The 26,326-nt window shown below is 42.3% G+C and overlaps 1 protein-coding gene across 3 annotated transcripts in view; it reads left to right on the forward strand.

Moving 5' to 3' along the window:
* The window catches only part of TENM3 (teneurin transmembrane protein 3), a 736,855-nt gene that overhangs the window by 464,479 nt on the left and 246,050 nt on the right, over positions 1–26,326 (forward strand). For 2 of the 3 annotated variants that reach the window (XM_069744268.1, XM_069744269.1), the window contains exon 13: positions 24,146–24,172. The exons of the other annotated variant lie outside the window; for it this stretch is intronic. In XM_069744268.1, coding sequence (XP_069600369.1) covers positions 24,146–24,172 — 27 coding nt within the window. The remainder of the gene's footprint in view (positions 1–24,145; positions 24,173–26,326) is intronic. 3 annotated transcript variants of the gene reach the window in all.

The raw sequence follows: 26,326 nt of genomic DNA on the forward strand, positions 1-26,326 counted from the left end.
ACCGCCCCAGGAAAGGAAGACCAAGAGTCACCTCTGCTTCTGAGGAGAAGTTTATCCGAGTCACCAGCCTCAGAAATCGCAGGTTAACAGCAGCTTAGATTAGAGACCAGGTCAATGCCACACAGAGTTCTAGCAGCAGACACATCTCTACAACAACTATTAAGAGGAGACTTTGTGCAGCAGGCCTTCATGGTAAAATAGCTGCTAGGAAACCACTGCTAAGGACAGGCAACAAGCAGAATAGACTTGTTTAAGCTAAAGAACACAAGGAATTGACATTAGACCAGTGGAAATCTGTGCTTTGGTCTGATGAGTCCAAATTTGAGATCTTTGGTCCCAACGACCATGTCTTTGTGCGACGCAGAAAAGGTGAAGGATGGACTCTACATGCCTGGTTCCCAGCGTGAAGCATGGAGGAGGAGGTGTGATGGTGTGGGGGTGCTTTGCTGGTTACATTCTTGGGGCTTTATTCAAAATTGAAGGCATACTGAACCAGCATGGCTCCCACAGCATCTTGCAGCGGCATGCTATTTCATCCGGTTTGCATTTAGTTGGACCATTATTTATTTTTCAACAGGACAATGACCCAAAACACACTTCCAGGCTGTTTAAGAGCTATTTGACCAAGAAGGAGAGTGATGGGGTGCTACGCCAGATGACCTGGCCTTAACAGTCACCAGACCTGAACCCAATTGAGATGGTTTGGGGTGAGCTGGACCGCAGAGTGAAGGCAAAAGGGCCAACAAGTGCTAAGCATCTCTGGGAACTCCTTCAAGATTGTTGGAAGACCATTACTGGTGACTACCTCTTGAAGCTCATCAAGAGAATGCCTAGAGTGTGCAAAGCAATCATCAAAGCAAAAGGTGGCTACTAGGGTTGAGCGACTTTTAGTTTTTTAGGGTCGAGTCGGGTGAAACCCGACTATCTCAAAAGTCGAGTCGAGTGAAATCTGCCGATTATGGCGAAAAGTCGGGGATCGACTGAAACACGAAACCCAATGCAAAGTCAATGGGAAATCTTTTGTTTTTTTTCTCTCTCTCTCTCTCTCTCCTCCGTCCCTGAACAGAAAAGCTGGTGTTACACATTGCAAATCGCTACAGCGCACAAGCGACAAGATGACGATAGGCGTCCACGCCCCTAAGACCTATGTCATCACTCTGCCCACGCTCCTTCATTGGCTGAAAAAATGGCGCCAAACGTGTCATACGAAACGCGACTTTGGCGCGAAGATCGCCGACCGCATGGCCGATCCCACACTAGGATCGGGTCGGGTTTCATGAAACCCGACTTTGCCAAAAGTCGGCGACTTTTGAATTTGTACGATCTGTTTCGCTCAAGCCTAGTGGCTACTTTGAAGAATATAGAATATAAGACATAATTTCAGTTGTTTCACACTTTTTTGTTAAGTATATAATTCCACATGTGTTAATTCACAGTTTTGATGCCTTCAGTGTGAATGTACAATTTTCATAGCTCCACACTTGCCATACTTTTATTTTGCCTTGTGACTCACAGGCGTCCTGCTGTGGACACAAGGCACTCCAGTGGGTCTAATAGGACTCCGTCCGCATCCTGGGAGATCAGTAGCGACCCTCACATATAATACCTGTCAGTGCCTCACAGTATGCAGCCCTAATTTCAAGAAAGTTTGTTTAATATGTAAAAGTTGAAGAAGATAAGAATGCAATGATTTGGAAATCTCTTATTAGAACATTCAGCTAGAATCCGACATCAGACAAGAATGGGACAACATTCCTTTTGCCAAACTCCAGCAATTGGTGTCCTCGCTTCCTAGACGATTACAGACTGTAGTAAAAGAAGAGGGGATGCTACACAATAGTAAACATGGCCCTGTCCCAACTTTTTTTTAGATCTGTCCCTGCCATTAGTTTCTAAATTAGTTACACATTTTTTAAATTTCACTTGAAAAAGATAGCATTCACCTTTTGATCTGTGCTCTATGTTCTGTTGTGAATTATATAGGGCTATAAGGAATTTCCAAATTATTGCATTATTCAGTTTTTTACATTTAATATAGTGTCTCAACTTTTTGGGAATTGCCAATGTGTATATATAAATAAACGAAAACTTATACTGGTGGGAAAGGTGTAATTATATATTGATGGATTTTGAGAGATAATACTTTCAGCTTTGTGTGAGATAATTGATAGATAACAGATAGATAAAATGGATAAGAGGCATAAGAGAGCAAGAGAGAAAATACATAAATAGTTACTGTGAGAAGGTGGCCATGAATTAGAGATCATTGGACCCATGGACGTAGAGCGGAGTCCACAGGTCTAAGGGACGCAGACTTTTTTCAGCATGGAGCATCGGTTATGTTGAAGGTATTGTTATGTTTATTAGAAATTTGCTTGCTCATCAGTTTAAGGTGCAAGAACCTCTCCGAGAATGGTGTTAGCCTTAGGAATGATCTTTCCATTTTGTGACTGTAAAGGTACCGTCACATTAAGCGACGCTGCAGCGATATAGACAACGATGCCGATCGCTGCAGCGTCGCTGTTTCGTCGTTGTGTGGTCGCTGGAGAGCTGTCACACAGACAGCTCTCCAGCGACCAACGATGCCGAAGTCCCCGGGTAACCAGGGTAAACATCGGGTTACTAAGTGCAGGGCCACGCTTAGTAACCCGATATTTACCCTGGTTACCATTGTAAAGTTAAAAAAAACAAACAGTACATACTTACATTCCGGTGTCTGTCCCGCGCCATCAGCTTCCCTGCACTGTGTCAGTGCCGGCCGGCCGTAAAGCAGAGCACAGCGGTGACGTCACCGCTGTGCTCTGCTTTACGGCCGGCTGGCGCTAACACAGTCAGTGCGGGAAGCTGACGCCGGGGGACAGACACCGGAATGTAAATATGTACTGTTTGTTTTTTTAACTTTTACAAAGGTAACCAGGGTAAATATCGGGTTACTAAGCGCGGCCCTGCGCTTAGTAACCCGATATTTACCCTGGTTACCAGTGAACACATCGCTGGATCGGCGTCACACACGCCGATTCAGCGATGACAGCGGGTGATCAGCGACCAAAAAAAGGTCCTGATCATTCCCGGCGACCAACGATCTCCCAGCAGGGGCCTGATCGTTGGTCGCTGTCACGCATAATGATTTTGTTAATGATATCGTTGCTACGTCACAAAAAGCAACAATATTGTTAACGAAATCGTTATGTGTGAAGGTACCTTTAGCAGAGGAAGATGTGCTGGGTGGATCTTATGTATACTTAAGGCCAGAAAAAAGATTGGTAAAAGTAAAGGTAAAGCAATTACTTTTAGCGGTGTCATCAGTGTCTCAGGTGCCTCAATTAAGCCATTGTTCTCCCAGTCACTAGTCCCATTGTGTGGATGGGGGGAAGTAGATTCAGTAGAGTTCTCACCACAGGGGGTATCACATGCAATTCCTGGTGAGGGGCTCGATCACAGGAAAATACCTCCACCAATGCATTCCCCGACGTCGGCTCAATTCCAGAGGGGCGGCTGGACGTATTTAGGACTACTGATGAGGAGATGGAGTGGCTGTTGCTGGAAGGAGCTGAATACGTGTGCTATAGTCATGCTATCCGTCATCTGGAGGAGCATGGGCTGTGACTGCAAACTATACCATCAGGAGTTACAAAAGCTGTGGGCCAACCTCAAGAAGTGAGATAGTGGATATTGTCTGGTATGGCGGCAGTGGAACTACCGGCCCTGAGTTGGGATCCTGTGGACTGGGGGCATTGTGACCATCTACCTAAAGTTGCTGTAAGACCATGGACGTAAGGAATAAAAAATAGACGCATTGTTAACCTGCCTGTGCGATTATTCTATTATATTATTATAAATCCCCAATCCCCACAGTTTTAAGCGTGCCCTAAAAACTCATTTGTTCAGACTGGCCTACCGCCTCAATGCATTAACCTAACGATCCCTGTGTGGCCTATTTATAATAAAAAAAAAAATAAAAAAAAAGGTTCCTCGCATCATGTTCTCATACACTTTATGCAGTATTAGCCCTCTGTGTCTGTACTGCTACATACTTAGGCAGGTAACTGGTTCATGCAGCTTTACATGAACACCTGAGCCTTACACTATAGCTGGTCCGAATAACTAAAGCAATTGTTACCATCCACCTCTCGTGTCTCCCCTTTTCCCCATAGTTTGTAAGCTTGCGAGCAGGGCCCTCACTCCTCCTGGTATCTGTTTTGAACTGTATTTCTGTTATGATGTAATGTCTATTGTCTGTACAAGTCCCCTCTATAATTTGTAAAGCGCTGCGGAATATGTTGGCGCTATATAAATAAAATTATTATTATTATTATTATTATTATTATTATTATAACCCACAGCCTCAGATCATTTACATTTAAAGAAATAAGAGACATATGAATGAAAAAGAAATATGAGATGAAGTGGGTAGATAGATAGCTAGATATCCAGATAGATAGGAAATAGTCATGAAATAGGTTTGTGAATATGCATCTATCTGATTTAGTATTTTTAGTTGTATTTTGCAGTATTTTGCTCTGCTTTTATACAATGGCATTGACAGCTTTTTGTTTGACTGAACATTTTACGTGTTATTGGGGGTTAATAAGATCCCCTGTGAAATCAAGAAAGCAAATTATTTATCTAGTGTCCTGCCTACTGATCTGAGGTTTTACAGCAGAGAGGCAATCACAGGCAGCGAGGAAGATATCTGGGGGTGGAGAGGTTTCATTTAATGTGGCCTAAGTTATAAAGTTAATCTTTTCAGATTCCGCTGAGACTCTTTCCTATCTGTTGTCATCAAGCTTTGCTGTCAGTGCGCTTCTCCCCAGCACACAACACAGGGAAGAAGTCCTCATTAAAAAATAAATAAGTGCAGATGCATTGGAGCATGGTAATATGCCACTGGTTATTGCTCTGCTTTCATAAGGAAGGTCTTGCCTCACCACTCAAACCATCTTCACCAATCTCTGGTGGATTGTTAGGGTTGAAAAAGGATTGCGTTTTGTAGTGATCTTTGTCACCAATCCACTACGGCGCCACATAATTCTGCAGCTCTGGAATGTTTTTTTTTGTTTTAGAGTCCTGGAACAAGGGGCATAAATATGTCTGATCTGGGAAGAAATTTGACAGCCCAAGAAGAGGGTCCTGCAGATAACAGAAATTATTGGGATACTGGGAATTGTGGTTCGGATCATGCTGCAATGTCTGATTCCATAGAATATGCTTCTATCTACATACAAAACATATGGGAGGGTTTATTCTCAGCTTTATACCACAGTGGCGATAAAAAGGCACAGGTTATTTTGTGCATCATATTCGCATAACTGGCTGCATCTTTTTGCCGATTTGTTTTCCTCCCTCCATATTTTAAAAGTGACCAGAAAAGTAGGCTCGATTTAGAGAGAGGGCAGGAACTCCCCATCCCAACAAATTTACTTTCATTTGTGCCAGAAATCGGCATAAATTATAACGCCAATGTATGCCAGCTCATAGCTCTGGTGCACATGGAAAACATGGAAAATTTATTAAGAGGCATGCACCTCGTAATGAGTTTGGCTTACTTATTTCAGCTTTCTACTGTATGAGACGGGTGTATAAATGTCAGTATTAGTAAATTACCTACTTAGTGTTTTTTTTGCTGCTCAATTACAGTTTTCATTCCTTATATGATATCTAGAAATCAACCACAAAATCTGAAAATAATATACAGGGTTCATTATAACATCTGTGCAAATCGGTCTGAGCATGGCCTGTCTGTAGATCTGCTGTTCCAAGTGTGACAGCTTTGTATATGTCGATGTGGCTGTGATGCTCGGGTTGGGAGAGCCATGGCAGCCCATGCATTGCAGTCTGTGCTCCGACCAATTTGCACAGACATCTGCATGAGCCCTTAATAATTCATTTTAACACCATAAGAACGGCTAAAAAATACACTATACCATATTCAACTGAAGGAGCACTCCCATCTTGTACATTAATGCCACATCCAAAAATATGTTCTAGAAATATATAGTAAACCAACATCTATCTCGAGAATTGGGCCATGACATACTGTTGTCGGTGGAGAGTTGGTTGAAATTCCCATTCATTTGTATTGGAATTCCAAACATCTCTACACCTACACTTACAGTGGAGCACGATGGAGCCCTCTACACTTACGGTGGAGCACGATGGAGCCCTCTACACTTACGGTGGAGCACGATGGAGCCCTCTACACTTACGATGGAGCACGATGGAGCCCTCTACACTTACGGTGGAGCACGATGGAGCCCTCTACACTTACGGTGGAGCACGATGGAGCCCTGTACACTTACGATGGAGCACAATGGAGCCCTCTACACTTACGGTGGAGCACGATGGAGCCCTCTACACTTACGGTGGAGCACGATGGAGCCCTCTACACTTACTGTGGAGCACGATGGAGCCCACTACACTTACGGTGGAGCACGATGGAGCCCTCTACACTTACGGTGGAGCACGATGGAGCCCTCTACAGTTACGGTGGAGCACGATGGAGCCCTCTACACTTACGGTGGAGCACGATGGAGCCCTCTACACTTACGGTGGAGCACGATGGAGCCCTCTACACTTACGGTGGAGCACGATGGAGCCCTCTACACTTACGGTGGAGCACGATGGAGCCCTCTACACTTACGGTGGAGCACGATGGAGCCCTCTACACTTACGGTGGAGCACGATGGAGCCCTCTACACTTACGGTGGAGCACGATGGAGCCCTCTACACTTACGGTGGAGCACAATGGAACCCTCTACACTTACGGTGGAGAAAAATGGAGCCCTGTTCTCCGTGCCATTTGTAGGACCCACATCTCTTATACATTAATGACACAAACATGTAAGATAGGAATACTCCTTTAAAGGGGTAATAATAGGTACAGTAGAAAAGCTCTTCCATAAGTGCTGTTCTGCAGGACAAAGCAGCGACTGCAACACTTTGAATGGAGCTGTTCATTGTTTCATTCAATGTATTTGCATCCAGCCACAACTATGGGTTGTAATAGCTGATCAATGGGGGTGCTGAGTGTGAGACCCCCACCATTCTGATATTGATGTTCTATGGATAAATCCTCAATATCTTGTAATCGGACAACCAATTTAACTTATCCAGTAAAGACCAGTGCAAAGACTTCAGAGAGCAACTTATATCTTTTCAGAATTGACTCTGTTTATGAGATATTTCCGTGATTTGGACTTTTGAAATGAAGGTACATGTTACAATGAGTTGAAGAAGAACAGGGATACAATCACATGTTTTAAATCCCAGCAGCTGAACTGGGCGTCTGGTTTAATTAATGCATGCACCTTATAGCAGTGGGTTACCATTTGTTAATCTTTATGGGTATTCTTAGTGTAGGCTTTAATGCAGAAAACACCAACCTTCTGAAGACCACCCTCTCATGCAAATGTTGGTCATATAATGATAATAATAATAAATACTACTAAACCCGAATATTAACTGCTAATATGTTATTAATCCTGGTATCAAGATTTAGTTATAATATCACCTTCCTGGTGATATTGCTGCAAAATCAGATCTAGAGATGCCAACAACTGGGAAGAGACGTTCAGCTAGCCTGAGCTCCATTTGGCTGTTGAGGTCTGGATTGGAGAAGACTGCTCTAGGTACCCCAATTTGTGGCTGGTAACACTTCACATATTTGGTTGGCAATGGGTGTCCCAAGATGTAGATACTTTCCCGGTCACATACTCTGGTCTCCAGTAACCAGGTTTCTTTTATGTTTCTTTCTCATTGTTACTACCGACCTGCATATTGCATTATTTCAGCACAACATCTGGGATAATGGAGCATCACCAGACAGCACAGCAGGTTTCGAGCTGATAATGGCTTTGAGGCAGGTTTCTGTCAGAGCAGCATTCCCAGGACATGCCTACAACACAATATGTGCTTCCTTGTGTGTTCTCCTGGTAAAAATCTCTGGGAAATCTCTCATGAGCCCTGATACATTCCAGTCACATATGCGGCCTGGCATTTTCTCACCGGTCCACCTTCCCGTTATGACACTGCTCTTCTAGAGTCTGTTATTCTGAGTGTTTTACTCTTCATCTTGTATTTCCCCTTAGTGACTGTGCTCCTAAAGCACTTATTGAGTCATGGGTAATTACAGGGAATAAAGCCACAAGATTATACTCGCAGAGGAACAGAATGTGAAGTTTTGGAGCGTGCCTGGTAATGTTATAATACAACAGAGTACATGGAGGCATAATTAGACTTTATGACTAGTAAGAAAATAACAGCGACATTGCTCATTTTTTAGCCCTATTATTCAAAACCCACCAAGCAGCATTCAGGACTGTCATTCTGAGTGATTTCTCCCAGAGGACTTAGCTGTTAAAGTGTCATGTTTGTGAAGAGTGTTTGCATGTTACCGTAATGAAATGTGCATTTGATTTCGGCAAGTGATTTGTAAATATAAAATGTTCTGATATATTGGGATTTTATGGCTTCGTGTGTGTCTGTCATCGGCGTATGGCAGAAGATTTTCAGCTGTCATGTTTGGTCTTGATTAGCCGCTAAGTACTCACAATGTCAAAAATGGACATCATGTCTCCGTGATATGCAGATTGTGCCCTTTATATCTGTCTCTGTATAGATAGTTGTGTAGATAGATGTCAATACCTACTGTACTGCAGCTAGTAATTATCATATATATATATTTAGGTATTTGTTTGCAAGCCTAAATACCAGATGGTGAGAGGTATTTGGCATTCATTACATTGTAATAAAAAACAGGACACCTGTAGAGTTTTAAGTTTGCGCACACCATAAAATCTATTCCACGGTTTCTGTTCACTTCCAAAAATGGTAAAACAGTTCCTGGATCTTATTCCAGCTCGGGTTCATCATGAGTTTAAGGAATTGGAGAATTAGCTTTGGAAGGTTTTGGTCTTGCACACATGCAGTTATTTTCCATCTCTATTTGTTTCTAATTTTGAATTTGATAGTAATATCTTATCCTAAGAATAGGTTATCTACAGTAGATCTCAATCCTGGGCAACTACTTAAAAAAATAACAAAGAATGCAGAGGGAGATAAAGAGTTAGTGAAGTGGATAGGAATTAGGAGAACCCAACTTGGACCTACTTAACCCTCCATATACCCATTGGCACTTACTCCAGCCTCCTTTTTTTATTTCGGCTATACCCTGAACTTGTCCATTTTCTGATTTAGTCATGCATTTGTTGTCTCTGGTTTTGACCCAGCTAGACTACCCTTCTCTGCCAGTTCACTCCACTGGCAGGTAGTCGTTATGTGAACATAAACCTGGAGACTCTGGTTATGTTCAAATCCCTGTATAGTGGTTAAAGAGTGAAGGCCAGGGTTCCTTCAGAACCTTCCAACCAGAGTTGCTATTGGAAACTTTCCATGGAAGCCCTATTAGTGGGGTTGTCTGACCTTAGGGTATAAGTCTGCAATCACTCTATGTGACTGCAGACTTATGAATCCTCACAGCATGCGCACTGCTGGGGAGTGATTGCAAGTATGTGACTTACATACATGCGGTCACATGCCGACCAGACGTGCGTGGCCTTGCTCAATGCAAAAGTATTGAATGAGGCCGAACACATATATCTGTAATGTGGCTGAAAGTATGCAAATCACATCCTGGCACACACATGACCATCGGCTCCTGGTGCACTGCGCTGAAAGGTTTCACAAGTATGCAGTCACATAGAGTGACTGCAGACTTGTACCCTAAAGTCGGACAACCCCTCTAAGAGTTACCAGGTTTCCATGCACAGCTCAACTTTACATATGAATTGTTTATTTTCCCTAAAACTATGGGGAAACATTGTATCCCTTTCATATTAATGGTCATCATTCCTGCTTTATATGGATGTATCAGGTTTTCCCAAGTGCTATCCATTGCTTCATAGTGGCTCTCTACTTATACTCATTGAAGGGGTCCCACAATGACATCCCTGAGCTCTAGAAGGTATCAAGATGTTGCTATGGCATTAACGATATTTCCTAGAATTTGTATGCTTCACCCTGCACTCAAATATTCAGGAAACCTATTTTGGAAAAATGGATCAGGCATGCTAAATTTCAACATGACCAATCATTTTTTTCTTAAGGGCATGAGATGGAATGGATTGTCCTACAGGGAATAAAAATAACTTTCCACCATGTGCTCTTTCCCACAAATTCTTAATACTACTAATTCCTATCTACTTCACTTAAAGGGAACCTGTCACCCCCTCAGGTGTTTGTAACTAAATGAGCCACCTTGTGCAGCCGTCACTCCGGACCTGTGCGCGCCGGGCGCCACCTCCTCTTGCTGCATTATTGTCCCCGATGCCTGCGCTGTAAGTACGAAGGGCAGTGCCACTGTGCAGGCCAGGAAAAAAAAATTTAATGCGCAGGCGCTGGGGACGATAATGAAGCAAGAGGAGGCGGTGCGCACAGGTCCGGAGTGATGGATGTGCTGCGTCTGATTAGGAGAGAAAGACCCGCCTCCAGGAACATTTCAGGGTATGAGGGAGCACATTTTATAAATGATTATTTCAGCGTGTGCAGGCATAACTAAAAGAGCCACCTTGTCAGAATGCAGCATTTGTGCTGCACAAGGTGGTTCTTTTAGTTACAAACGCCTGAGGGGGTGACAGGTTCCCTTTAAGGGCATGCTGCTAAATCATTGCTTAACTGTCTGGCATTCACTTTCTTCAATGTCTCCATTCAGATTACATGCACTCTTGGCTGAATCAAGCAAAACTTTGACAAGTCCATGTATCAAGTTAATTGCAGTCTAACACCACCTTTAAGGCACTCAAAATGCAGTGAAATAAAAAAATCTAAACAGTCGTCATTGTTAATGTTTCAGTCCCAACATTGGACCTTCATCAGATCTGATTGCCTTGTTGGAATTTTCTTATTTTCTGCCAAGTGCTTTGTTAATTTCGACCTGCGTCCCTGAGAAATGGCGTCAATCCTCAGTAACGCACGTTGCAATTAACAAAGCCCTACAACCTGGCAGAAAATAAGAAAAATCTAGCAAGGCAATCAGTTCGGATGAAGGTCCAGTGTTAGGACCGAAATGTTAACAACAAAATCTGTCTGGATTGCTATTACAGATGTATCACCCCTTTAGGGCTACCACGGTACACTGGGTATTATGGGGGGTCTCACCTCTCCAGGGCACAGTGCCTCCACCCGAATCTTGATTGGAGCTCTCTCTCTGGGACTGCAGAAGACTATTATCTTCTGCCAGGGGCTGACTCGGGAAGCCCCTGCCACACTCAGTACACACTCATAGGGATCAGGAGTAAAACAGTTTAACAGGTTTATTGCTATGCAGCATAAATGAGATGGATTTAAAAGAATAACATGCAATACAAGTAACTGTGCTCTGTCAAAGTCATATATACATCACACTCTAATTCTACTTCAACCCTGCAAGTATAACGTAGCAGGGTTTTTTTGGCTCTTCTGGTTTAACTCAGTCCAAACGTTGGGGCCCAGTTGCCACGGATGTTGGCACGCAAATTAGAACAGTTGGTGCACTTAGTGTACTCACTGTAAATAGCGCTATTAGAACCACAAGTCTCAGAAGGGGACTCACTGCGCGTAGAACCACAAGTCTCAGAAGGGCACTCACTGCGTGTCTCCAATGGTCGGATGGGTCTCTGGACACCAGCTGGGGGCAGCCGGATTCAGTCCTTTATATGGTGGGAGTGCCAGCAGAACTCTCCAAGTTCTTGGTGTAACTTGCTTCAGAGGGTGAAAAAAAGCTGCGCTCTCTCCAGCAGCGCGGGTATATCCGAGGGGACAGCAACACTGCAGTGTAGAGGGATGCAAATCCGCCATGCTCAGTCTCTCACAGCAAGTTGCCATGCGCACTTCTTTCTTTGAACTTTTGCTTTCACTTTCTGCCCAGCTCCTCCCTCCAAGTCCCTCCTCATCCAATCCAGGCTGTGACATCTGACTGAAACAAGGGTCCCTGGGAATTGTAGTCCACTGCAGCTCAGGGGAAAATCTGCTAATGTCTGTAGGTCCCTGTCTAACAGCAGCTGCAAAGCTCTTCTTAGTGTCTGTAAGTCCCAGTATACCAGTAGCTGCCCTGACAGTTCCCAGTGCAGGTGTTACACAGAATTTTTCCTTTTTAGCACTAAATTTCTTACTTGCTTATCTCGGGGTTGCAAACCTACTTGAGCACCTCATCTCTGTAAAAGGGAGTGCCCTATATTTCTACAGAATTACCTTTAAGACTGACATTGTAATAGAAAGAATGATAAATAAATAAGTGATAAATTGTATGAAATGTATTGAAAAAGTTAAGTAGTCATCGAATGTGCACCAACAGGTGTAATTATCTTGGCTAAATCTGTATTAGTGATCCTGCTGAGCTTAATATGAACCCTATAAATGGAATATTATGTGATTACAATGGGATTTGTTCACACGTAGTCTCAATACAAACTCCTAGAAGGGGATAGATATGTAGCAATGCAAATTGTTTTAGAGTTCTAATCCATTATGTCAGGATAATCAGTAATAAAATAGTGCAGTGAGTGCCAATTAATGAACATCAAATCAATGGGCATGCTGTTCCTGCTGATTAAAACAGCAGCTGATTGGAATAAATGGTTTTAATATACTTATTCAGAGACTAGTCCCGTTTTATCATATCTTGTGAATCTAGTGCATGAATAATCTAAGGATGATACCTAGGTGCCTCTTTAATGGGATGCTAATAGCAGTCATTAGAGGAGGCCACGATCAGAACGTATAATAGGAAACCAGCGCTTTCTGACATATTATATGCCCTGCAAAGGACGCTTAGAATAACAATGCAGTATGCCAAGTATAGCCTCTCCAGGCCCTCAAGACATTGCTGATATCTGTCTAATCGACTTAACTATTTCTCTGGTCAACCATGACATTAACTTCATTTTGGCTACTACAATTTTATTATAAAAGAATGTATTGCATGCTTTCACAAGTAACGAATCATAATAAAAAAAGCCTTTATGTAAGGAAAACTATACAAAATAATGCATAAATACATGTACACAAGGAATATCTATATTTAATGTTTAGCACCTTAGAGTTATAAGAAGAAAAGGTGCGTAATTATTATTTTTTTGAGGCTGTGAAATACAGGGGGTCCTCACTGGCGCTAGAACATCTCCAGCACTGTATCCTCCTGCTCCGAACATGGGCCACAGCATTCCTTAAGCGGCTTAGTACGCCAAGAGCCCACATACCCACTTATTGCAACGCCATACAGTATTAACCCAGAAGGTATTTTTTCTCCTTCTGTTCAAATGGTTCAATCCAGCAACCCAGATAAATTGAAATTGTTCTGAGGAAGGTCCATTTGGGACCGAAAATGTTTAACCATTGAAACTGTGTCTGGACGTAAAATAAAAACTGATAACCTTCACTTCATAACTGACTGAGTGCCAAGTTATTGCTATATATGTGAAATACAGGGGGGGTCGCATTGCATTCATAGGATGAGGCCATCAGCCTGGCATTTGTCACCCAGCACCCACCTCCTTCAGGCCATTTTTAATTAAGAAAAAAACAGGCAGTTTTAATCTGTTGTGTCCTCTATGTGTCATTCATAGGTCAGTGTTTTATATCCTTATGCCATCAATTTTATGCATCTACAATTTAAACTACAGTGAAAGCCCAATTACAGTTTTCAATGTTAATAATTGCAGTGTATCTGGAAAATATAGGACGCTCTATGGATGATGTACATATTGTTTCCTTAATGCACCCATTGAGTATAATAAGCAAAATCCAAAATAATGGATCAGACTAGTGCCTGTTGAAATTTTCTTTTTACACGTGAACCACTGTTCCATGTAACAACCTCTCATGTGAACTACACCTTTGACCTCCAATAGTCAATGTGCTGCCCATATACCACCAGTTATGGATACAGACTTGTCACAGTTATATAATATGTGGAAAAAAGGGAATTCAGCTCCAAGAGATAAAATCACTTAACTTTAATAGTATTCATTTAAAATAGAAATAGGCTATAAGACAGACAAAAGCCGGATATACCGGAAGGAGAGAGCCTGTGTAAGCTGTACGCGTTTCGAACACACAAGTGCTCTTAGTCTCAGTCTGTACGGTATGGTAGATCTTTGAGTTCAGCTCATGAAAAATAGGAGCAAAAACAAACGTGTTGTGTTTTTGTTCAGTCTAGATCGTAAGTTAAAAATCCAACCCTTTACATTACCAAAAATTATAACTTTTTTTAACTCTTATGTTTTCTTCACAAAGTCAGTGAATTCTTTGCAAATAAAATCAATTAACCGGAAAATATATTTTCAAGTATTACATAGTTACATAGTTATTAAGGTTGAAGGAAGACTTTAAGTCCATCTAGTTCAACCCATAGCCTAACCTAACATGCCCTAACATGTTGATCCAGAAGAAGGCAAAAGAAACCCATGTGGCAAAGAGTAAGCTCCACATTGGGGAAAAAAATTCCTTCCCGACTCCACATACGGCAATCAGACTAGTTCCCTGGATCAACGCCCTATCAAGGAATCTAGTGTATATACCCTGTAACATTATACTTTTCCAGAAAGGTATCCAGTCCCCTCTTAAATTTAAGTAATGAATCACTCATTACAACATCATACGGCAGAGAGTTCCATAGTCTCACTGCTCTTACAGTAAAGAATCTGCGTCTGTTATTATGCTTAAACCTTTTTTCCTCCAAACGCAGAGGATGCCCCCTTGTCCCTGTTTCAGGTCTATGATTAAAAAGATCATCAGAAAGGTCTTTGTACTGTCCCCTCATATATTTATACATTAACATAAGATCACCCCTTAGTCTTCGTTTTTCCAAACTAAATAGCCCCAAGTATAATAACCTATCTTGGTATTGCAGACCCCCCAGTCCTCTAATAACCTTGGTTGCTCTTCTCTGCACCCGCTCTAGTTCAGCTCTGTCTTTCTTATGCACCGGAGACCAGAACTGTGCACAGTATTCTAAGTGTGGTCGAACTAGTGACTTGTATAGAGGTAAAATTATGTTCTCCTCATGAGCATCTATGCCTCTTTTAATGCATCCCATTATTTTATTTGCCTTTGTAGCAGCTGCCTGACACTGGCCACTGATTATGAGTTTGTCATCCACCCATACTCCCAGGTCTTTTTCATTGACGGTTTTGCCCAGAGTTTTAGAATTAAGCACATAATTATACATCTTATTATTTCTACCCAAGTGCATGACCTTACATTACATTACATTACATTATCCCCATTAAAGCTCATTTGCCATTTATCAGCCCAAGCTTCTAGTTTACATAAATCATCCTGTAATATAAAATTGTCCTCCTCTGTATTGATTACCCTGCAGAGTTTAGTGTCATCTGCAAATATTGAAATTCTACTCTGAATGCCCCCTACAAGGTCATTAATAAATATGTTAAAAAGAAGAGGGCCCAATACTGACCCCTGTGGTACCCCACTGCTAACCGCTACCCAGTCCGAGTGTGCTCCCTTTGTTTCCTATCCCTGAGCCAGCTCTCAACCCACTTGCACATATTTTCCCCTATCCCCATTATTCTCATTTTATGTATCAACCTTTTGTGTGGCACCGTATCAAAAGCTTTTGAAAAGTCCATATACACTACATCCACTGGGTTCCCTTGGTCCAATCCGGAACTTACCTCTTCATAGAAGCTGATCAGATTAGTCTGACATGAACGGTCCCTAGTAAACCCATGCTGATACTGGGTCATGAGGTTATTCCTCTTCAGATACTCCAGTATAGCATCCCTTAGAATGCCCTCCAGGATTTTACCCACAGTAGAGGTTAAGCTTACTGGCCGATAATTTCCGAGTTCAGTTTTTGTCCCCTTTTTGAATATTGGCACCACATTTGCCATACGCCAGTCCTGTGGTACAGACCCTGTTATTATGGAGTCTCTAAAGATTAAAAATAATGGTCTATCAATGACTGTACTTAATTCCTGCAGTACTCGAGGGTGTATCCCATCCGGGCCCGGAGATTTGTCAATTTTAGTGATTTTTAGACGCCGCCGCACTTCCTGCTGGGTTAAGCCGGTGACATTTAATTGGGAATTATTATCACTAGTCATTTTGTCTGCCATGGGATTTTCTTGTGTAAATACTGATGAAAAAAAATCATTTAGCATATTGGCTTTTTCCTCATCCTCATCCACCATTTCACCCAGACTATTTTTAAGGGGGCCAACACTATCATTTTTTAGTTTCTTACTATTTATGTAGTTAAAGAATATTTTAGGATTATTTTTACTCTCTCTGGCAATGAGTCTCTCTGTCTCAATCTTTGCTGCCTTGATTTGCTTTTTACAGAATTTATTTAATTTTTTGTATTTATGTAATGCCTCATCACTACCTACTTCCTTTAATTCTCTAAATGCTTTCTTTTTGTCACTCTTTACAGCTCTATTTAGCCATATTGGTTTCCTCCTATTTCTAGTATGTTTATTCCCATACGGTATATACTGTGCACAGGTCCTATCCAGGATGCTAATAAACGTCTCCCATTTTCTTTGTGTATTTTTGTGTCTCAGGATATCATCCCAGTTAATTGCACCAAGATCATCTCTCATCCGTTGGAAATTTGCCCTCCTGAAGTTTAGTGTCCTTGTAACCCCTCTACTACAAATCTTATTAAAGGATACATGAAAACTTATTATTTTGTGATCGCTATTTCCCAAGTGACCCCCAACCCTTATATTTGATATGCGGTCTGGCCTGTTGGTTAATATTTGGTCTAGCAGTGCCCCCCTTCTTGTTGGGTCCTGAACCAGTTGTGAAAGGTAATTGTCTCTCATAGTTGTCAAAAACCGATTACCTTTGCTGGAAGTGCAGGTTTCTGTTCCCCAATCTATTTCAGGGTAGTTGAAGTCCCCCATAGTAATGACTTCTCCTTGAGTCGCAGCTTCATCTAGTTGCTTTACGAGGATATTCTCCATTGCTTCCATTATTTTTGGAGATTTATAACAAACCCCTATCAGTAATTTATTATTTTTCCCCCTCCCCTTATCTCCACCCACAGGGATTCTACATTTTCATTAAATTCACCTATATTATCACGCAGGATGGGTTTTAAGGACGATTTTACATACAGACACACCCCTCCCCCTCGCTTATCTGTACGGTCATTTCTGAACAGGCTATAGCCCTGCAAGTTAACAGCCCAGTCATGGCTCTCATCCAGCCACGTTTCAGATATCCCCACCATGTCATAATTATGCTCCAACAACATTAGTTCTAATTCGTCCATTTTGTTGGCGAGGCTTCTGGCATTAGTATACATGCACTTGATGTTCCTCTCTGTACCTCTATTCTTTCTTAAATTATTAACTGTTCTAACCCCACCCCCCATGCCACCGCAACCCCCATCTTCCTTAATTGTGCCCAGGTCTCTGTCTGCACTATCTTCCCCTCCTATAAATTGAATACCCTCCCCACAAATTCCTAGTTTAAACACTCCTCCAACCTTCTAGCCATTTTCTCCCCCAGCACAGCTGCACCTTCCCCATTGAGGTGCAGCCCGTCCCTAGCGTAGAGCCTGTAGCCAACTGAGAAGTCGACCCAGTTCTGCAGGAACCCAAACCCCTCCTTCCTACACCAATTCTTGAGCCACTTATTAACCTCCCTAATCTCCCGTTGCCTCTCTGGCGTGGCACGTGGTACCGGCAGTATTTCAGAAAATACCACGTTGGAGGTCCTTGCTTTCAGCTTGCGGCCTAAATCCCTGAAATCATCTTTAAGGACCTTCCACCTACCTCTAACTTTGTCATTTGTGCCAATGTGCACCATGACCGCTGGGTCCTTACCAGCCCCTCCCAATAATCTGTCCACCCGATCAGCGATGTGTCGGACTCGAGCGCCAGGTAGGCAGCACACCATTCGACGATGGATTATTTTTTCTAATTCAGTTTTTTTTTTAATTTTTAGTTACAATATGACTATAAAGTATTCAGTTTGTTTTGTATGGCAACCCTAGGTGTCCAAGCCATACCCTGATGGCACCAACACCAGGTCGTGATGCTACTGCTGTAATTAAATGTTCTTTCCAGATCTTTGGTTCTCTTCTTTTTATTTGCCCAATATTATGGTGCCATGTTTGGCCGCACAGGATAGTAGAGACTATGGTGTGCCCTTCAATGCTCGTCCCATGATCCTTGAGCCAATTCCTTACAACCTCGCTTCAGACCTTGCAGTTCCCTTGGAAAGGAAAGTCTTGCATGCAGGGGTGGATTAAGGGTAGCCAGGGCCCCGGGCTGTTCAGACACTGTGGGCCCCCCGGATCATGTGACGGGGTCATGTGACGGGGGTCATGTGACGGGGCCCGGGGGTCATGTGACGGGGGTCATGTGACATACCCGAGCCAGATTATTCCAGAAAAATGGCCGGGTCCTACTCTACTGTAACCTATTAAATATTTGTTAAAATCTGCAATACAATTTAGGTATATTTTGACCAATAATATCACATACAAGGAACAAATAGCACCGCACCATGACCAGACCACAAATTACAACCCCAGTGATCGAATAATATCACATACAAGGAACAAATAGCACCGCACCATGTCCAGACACCATATTACAACCACAGTGATCAAATTATATCACACACAAGGAACAAATGCCAGACCACATATTACCACCAGTGACCGAATAATATCACATACAAGGAACAAATACCGCTACACCATGTCAAGAGCACATATTACCACCACTTGGTGACCAAATAGCACACACAAGGGACAAATACCACAACACCATTTCCAGACCACATATTACCACCACATAGTGACTGAATACTACAATCCTGACAGTAATAAATAAATAAAAAAACAAAATACTGTCACCATAACTGCCAGTATTCACAGGAGATCTGTAATTGGTATGCAGTGTCTGTGTAGAGGTTATACAGCGATCACTGGCGACATTATACACAGGAGCTCTGTATATGGTTTACAGCAGGGGTGTCAAACTGCATTCCTCGAGGGCCGCAAACAGGTCATGTTTTCAGGATTTCCTTGTATTGCACAGGTGATAATTTAATCACCTGCACAGAATGATCCCAGCGCCTTGTGTAACGCAAAGGAAATCTTGAAAACACGCACGGTCTGAGCTGAGGCCCTCGACGAATGCAGTTTGACACCCCTGGTTTACAGTGTATAGTGTCAGTGTATAGATAACACTGACTCACCAGTGACGTCTCTAGCGGTGAAGTCCTTCATCTGTCATGAAGCACAGACTGCCATCATTTATTCCAGCCAGGGCTTGTTTGTTGTTTCTGCAGGAAATAACACAGTTATCTCGAGCTCCGCTTGCAGAACACATTACTTAAATTTTCACAATTTCAACATTACACCACATGAAGAAAAAAAGGCAATATAGTGTCACTCTGCACAGTAACAGGACCGCCCCCCCATTTAAAAAAAGTATACGCAAAAAATAAAATAAATACATCACTGCAGTAATAATATCCCTTAATTAGCCCCTAAGGAAATAATATTCCCCATCCTAGCCCCCGTGTATCTCATTCCTGGCTCCTGCAATATATTCTCGCATCCTGCACTCATGAGTATCCATCCTGCCCCATATGATTTACCCATCCTGCCCCATCTGTCTCCATCCTGTCCCATGACAGTATGTTCAACAATCTGCCCCAGTGTGGCCAGCATATTACCCCCAGTGTGTCCAGCATATTACCTCCACACAGTGTATCCAGCAATCTGCCCCAGTATGTCCAGCATTGCCCCCAGTGTGTCCTGTCCAGCAATATGCCCCAGTATGTCCAGCAATCATCTGCCCCAGCCAGACTGTGTCCTCAGGCTCCAGCATTGCCCCAGTCAGTGTCTCCAGCAATCATCTGCCCCAGACTGTGTCCTCCTCCAGCATTGCCCCAGTATGTCCAGCAATCATCTGCCCAGCCAGTCCCCAGACTGTGTCCTCCAGCATTTCCCCCCCAGTGTCTCCTGCATTGCACCCCCCCCCCAGTGTCCAGCAATAGCAATGCAATGATTTGAGGCCCCCAGTCCCGACTGTGTCCTCCTCCTCCAGCATCATTGCACCAGTATGTCCAGCAATCATCTGCCCAGCCAGTCCCCAGACTGTGTCCTTCAGCATTTCCCCCCCAGTGTCTCCTGCATTGCCCCCCCCAGTGTGTCCAGCAATAGCAATGCAATCATTTGAGGCCCCAGGCCCCAGTCCCGACTGTGTCCTCCTCCTCCAGCATCATTGCACCGTGACCAGTATGTCCAGCAATCATCTGCCCACAGCTCAGCCAGTCCCCAGACTGTGTCCTCCAGCATTCCCTCCCCCCCCCAGTGTCTCCTGCATTGCCCCCACCAGGCCCCAGTGTCCAGAAATAGCAATCATTTGAGGCCCCCCCAGTCCCGACTGTGTCCCCTCCTCCTCCAGCATCATTGCCCCCCCCAGACCCAGTGTGTCCAGATATCAGACTGCCCCAGTCCCAGACTGTGTCCTCCTGCTCCCAGCATTCTGCACCTGCCACCCCCCCCAATCACACACCCCCAATCACACACCCCCATCACCCCCACTCCCGACTTCTCCACCGTTATATTTATTATATCTCCACTCAGATTATTAAAAAAAAAAAAATTCTCCAGTCCTCACCTTACCAACGATCCAGGCGGTGAGCTCCCTCCCCTCCAGCAGCGCGCACTCGCCGGCGACTGACAATGACGTCAGACGCCGGCGACGTGTGCGCTGCGCCTGCGGCCGACGTTAACTATTGCCGTGCGGGCGCGCCCGCACGGCAATAGGAAACTAACCGACGCAGGCAGCGCCGCTAGGGGCCCGGTGAGCAGATGAGACGGGGCCCGATGCGGGCCCCCTCTCTCTGCCCACCGGGTCCGGGGGGGCTCCCGGCACGGCATGGGCAGTGTCCTCAGTGATCGAGAGTGACGGCACGGCAGGGGCACGGCGGCCGGCCGCACGGGCCCGGCACTCGCGCCGGCGGCGGCGGCAACACATACAAACAAACCAGTCTTCTGACAGGGGCAGCAGGCGGGCGGCTGGGTGGGTGGGTCACGGCCGGGGGTGCCACTGCACTGTGTCAGTGAGACAGTGACTCACTGTGTGCACTGTGCTGAGTCACTGTCATATGATGATGAGACTTGCTGCGAGTGCCCTGATGATGGCGGCGGCCAGCGGGCAATCTGTGTGCGGTAGCCCAGGGCCCCCCCACACCACTGGGCCCTGGGCTACCGCCCAGATTGACCCTCTTATAATCCGCCCCTGCTTGCATGGTACATAACAATGAGACCGAACAGGGCTGGGCCTCTTCTCTCCAATGGCCACATAGCAGTAGCATGGTTTCTCCATATGATGGTATGTGTGCCCCTGTGTTTAACAAGAAAGTTAGCATTTTATAGGGAAAGCACATATAATCACAATACATAACAGAAAACACCTCTTGCCATCTTTTCTAAATTTTCACAGCTGGTTTTGATTTCCAATAAACTGTGTGAAATCATCCCACGACTTGTTGACCTTTACTTTAATAGATACAATTTCGATGTGATTTTCTTGCACCTAAATGAGACAACAAGGATGGCCTCAATGATGTCTCTAGAGCATCCACTTCCATATTAGAAAACTACTATACATAACTTTGCTGTGTGTTTTACATAATTGCCCGTGTCTGTGCTAAAGAATTGCTGTGTTGTGCAAGCATGCAGGAGAATTATTCCTCCCTAAAATGCCAGTTTCTTCTGATCAGACTCAATACTCGGGGCTTGTAAATTGGAATGCTTGTTCTGCTATAGGCAGGCTTGCATCGGAGAGCTTTTAAGCCTCTCCACACTCCCTATTCTATAATTTTCACTGGTAAGAGGCCTGACTTGAAATATCTAGTAAAATCAGTTTGCATTTTTCCAGCTGTGATTATGCTTGTTATTACATGGGACAAAAGCAGCAATCAGTGAAATAGAGAATGATAAAAAATATACATCTACCCAAAGGTGATTTCTGGGGATTAGGAAACTTATTTATATGAAAGTGGTATCCTATGTAGATATTTGGACATTTTATCTTAGGGTTCTTTATATATCTAGTAACTCATTGCTTTGGTCCAGGAAAACATCCCCTTCCCCTTCCAAATATCAGCATAAATAGTTTCACCAGTTGAACCAGTCTAAGGTTGTACTGCCAGATATGTATTCTATATTGCCCAAAGATGCTCCATTACATAATTTCTTTGAAATTAATATTCTTTCCCAAAAAGGAAGTTATGTTAATATATTTTCTTGCATGAATGTCTTTAAGTTGAATATTGTGTCTATTTACAAGATACAGTATATGCGCAAAGTCATTTTTTGTAGAGGACTTATAGACATATGGGTTAAGCTTTTCTGCAGTGCACATTAGGCATAAGGGAGCATCATAGTCAAGAACACCTGTTGGATACACTCAATGTGAAATCCACAGAACCAATTCAAGACAGCCCTCCTTAAGAAGTTTCATATATAAGTTCTTTATTCCTCCATATAAGAACAGCAGTTTCGACTTGTATGGTCTTTTTCAACCATACCGGTCGAAACGTACCATGTAGGTTGAAACGTACCATCAAGGTCGAAACGTACCATACAGGTCATAATGTACCATCCAAGTCGAAACGTACCATACAGGTTGAAATGTACCCTAAAGGTTGAAACATACCATACAGGCTGAAATGTACAATACAGTTCGAAATGTTGCCATTATTATATGGAGGAATACAGAACTTATATATGATGCTACCTAAAGAGCGCTGTCTTCAATTGGTTCTGTTATATAGGCCCATAGTTGTTACTACAACATCACTGTAGTTGAAGCGTAAACCCTTTTTCACGACGTTCTCTGAAGTAATATATTTGTGTATAAGCGCTGATTTGTATAGAGCCATAAAATACCACCCGTAGAAGTCTATCCTTTATATCTAAATGTTCCTGAATATAGTTCCATACAGTGAAACCTCAAAAAATAAACCACCTCGTTGATAAAACCTCCCTTTATCCATGTATTATGGATAATCTGTATATATATATATATGTATATATATATATATACATATATATATATATAACACCCCATAACAATTAAGTCTGCCCTCTTTCCAGTGCCTACTTTTAGGTGTGGCTAATCACAGGATTGTTCCTGCAAAATTGGGGCTGTTGGGAAATATGTTTTGGAGTGAAAGATCAGCTCCACCATTTATATGTATACTGGGTATGATCCTTCAGAAAACTGACCCCCTCCTAAAATTTCACTTTTCTGTGCAATTTTAGGTGAGCGTATGAAGTATGTGGAATCCATTATATTACATACCGTATAATGACAGTACTTTACCTCTAATACAATGTCTTCCCGAGACTCCATAAGACAGTGAACAGAGTTCCCATGGCTCCAGAGTGAAGAATTGTATGGATTCTGTGTGTATCAGACTAATAGAGGAGGGTCCACATCAAGGACGGACATGTCATTGGTGCAACCTGTGCATTCACACGGTGGCCCAATAGGTTAGAGGTCCCTTTTCCACTTCCAAGCAGGTAGAATTGTGCATGATGATGAGCTCTTGGACTGGAAAGGACACATGTATCGTTCATGTACGGGGGCTGTTTTCTGCTCGTGTCCGCCAATGGTCTACCTAGTATTAAACCTTAAGCACTAATCATTAACATGTTACCAGCATAGAGAGGATGCATTTGCCAGGTCAGTTATAGTAACCCCGTTAGTTTGTTAAGTGTATATAAACTATACTTTATATATGTAATTATCAATATTAATCAAGGATTAGGTAAAGAATGTAGATAACTATAGCAATTTATTTTTCATATGCATTTGTGCCATATCTTCCATATGAAATTATCATTGGCAAATGTTATATTCAAGCCACATGCCTGAATGGTAAACCCGGGGCTCAGACATAAATGTCACTAGGAGTGAATCAAGGGTGGATACATGGAATTATCAGGTTTATTTAGTTGGTCTGGAAATCTTAACCAATGATTCTGACCTAACCGTAATTTTCCTTCCCTAGCCTCTAATGATCTTTATTTCTGCATGCCTTTGCTAACAGTTAATGTCCTGAAATGTCTGTCTTGTTCTTCTCCCTTTCTCAACTTTACAAGCTCACTATTTGGATAAAATAGTTAAAGGTACTGTATTCTTTCTGCTTGTTTAACCTTAACAAATTGGAGTATATATACAATAATATGTACCCCAATTTCTATATGTCATACACTCAGCTAAATATCATGACTCCCACCCTCCTCTCCTCAATTGACCAATGCCGTTTGTATGTGTGCATTACTACATGTATAGCATTTGCTAATTATTTTTTTATTGTTTTACATAGTTTTGGTTCTTCTTTGTGTTAATTTTAGTTAAAAAAATAATAAAATGCAACCATTCTGCTGGCACTAGAAGGGATACAAACAACTGCAATTTTATTTTGTGTCAATTTTTTCACCCCACAACTGCTTATACTAAGCAATTAAAATTGTTCCACCGCTTTAGGGTATACCTGACTGCCTGACGTATACGTCATTTTCATTTTTGCGGAGAACGAGATGAATCTGTGAAAATTTTGTAAATGTGAATTAGTCATATATTGTACACAATGTGTTTACTGCACAGTTATTATATGAAATGTTTTCACTTTAGAAAAACCTGCAATTTGTATAAATGTATATTCCACTTTCATGAAATATTTGCCCCTTAAAATCAACTAATAATATGGTAATATGGCATTAATTCGCTTTTTTTAATTATTTAAAATTGAATGTAGAATATAATTTCCCAGTAACATGAATAAAAAAGTAAATTTACAGTATATACAATTCATATTACACTGCACATAAATATATATACATTAAAATTAACACATGTTATATTCATAATTTAAAATGTAGATATTATGTGCAATTTTATTTACTCTTTTTTTAATTTCTATTGCCATAGCCCTTTCATATTGAAGGTTATTTCTACCATTTACAACATGGCCTTCATTTCTTTAACATAGCCAATTTAATTTCCACCTAATGCAATAAAAGTACTGAAAGTAGTGTTTTCTAGCACCTTACTGTGTGTTTTCCTTACTAGTAGATAATTATTTTTGCTTCACTTTTTATTTAACTACATGTTAGTGAAATGTCAGGCTTAGTTTCTTCTTAAATATTTCCCCATACATCCCAATGAAATATTAACCTCATGCCTAAAAGAACCCCTGTTTTCTATTGAATTATCCTCCAGACATTGCAAAGCAATATATATACACCACATAAAGCACTTATAAAGCTCCAAGGAATAAATGTTGCTATAATAATAAATTTTATATAGATAGATAGATAATGTGTGCAAACTGTAAAGCGCTGCAGAATATGTTAGCGCTACATAAAAAATAAAGATTATTATTATTATTATTATTATTATTATATACACGCAAATATATCTATAAAGATTTATTTGTATATATAGATATCCATTGTACTTTCCTTTGTTAGCTTATATTACTTCCTTCAGTCCCAAGAAGGATGATGCAGTACTGTTTCAGTGTTCAGTTCCTGCTCCTTTAGAAACTACCTGCAACTGCTGCTCAATAAAACAGTCGGTGTATGGAAATCTCCCAATCTGAGTGTGGTGGTGGTTCGTATACAGTTTTGAATTAAAGGGACACTGTCACCTGAATTTGGAGGGAACAATCTTCAGCCATGGAGGCGGGGTTTTGGAGTTTTTGATTCACCCTTTCCTTACCCGCTGGCTGCATGCTGGCTGCAATATTGGATTGAAGTTCATTCTCTGTCCTCCATAGTACACGCCTGTGCAAGGCAAGATTGCCTTATGCAGGCATGTACTACGGGGGACAGAGAATGAACTTCAATCCAATATTGCAGCCAGCATGCAGCCAGCGGGTAAGGAAAGGGTGAATCAAAAACCCAAAAACCCCGCCTCCATGGCTGAAGATTGTTCCCTCCAAATTCAGGTGACAGTGTCCCTTTAACATTTAGTTATTGACTAGCAGCAGTTGAAAGCAGTTTCTAAGGGAGCATGAACTTGGCACTGAAACAGTACTACAGAGTAGTGCTTGAAAGAAAAGGAAGCCAAATAATGTAATAAAGTACAGTACAGACCAAAAGTTTGGACACACCTTCTCATTTAAAGATTTTTCTGTATTTTCATGACTATGGAAATTGTACATTCACACTGAAGGCATCAAAACTGTGAATTAACACATGTGGAATTATATACTTAACAAAAAAGTGTGAAACAACTGAAATTATGGCTTATATTCTAGGTTCTTCAAAGTAGCC

This window comes from Ranitomeya imitator, chromosome 1 (genome assembly GCF_032444005.1).
Source record: "Ranitomeya imitator isolate aRanImi1 chromosome 1, aRanImi1.pri, whole genome shotgun sequence".
NCBI classification, from domain to species: domain Eukaryota; kingdom Metazoa; phylum Chordata; class Amphibia; order Anura; family Dendrobatidae; genus Ranitomeya; species Ranitomeya imitator.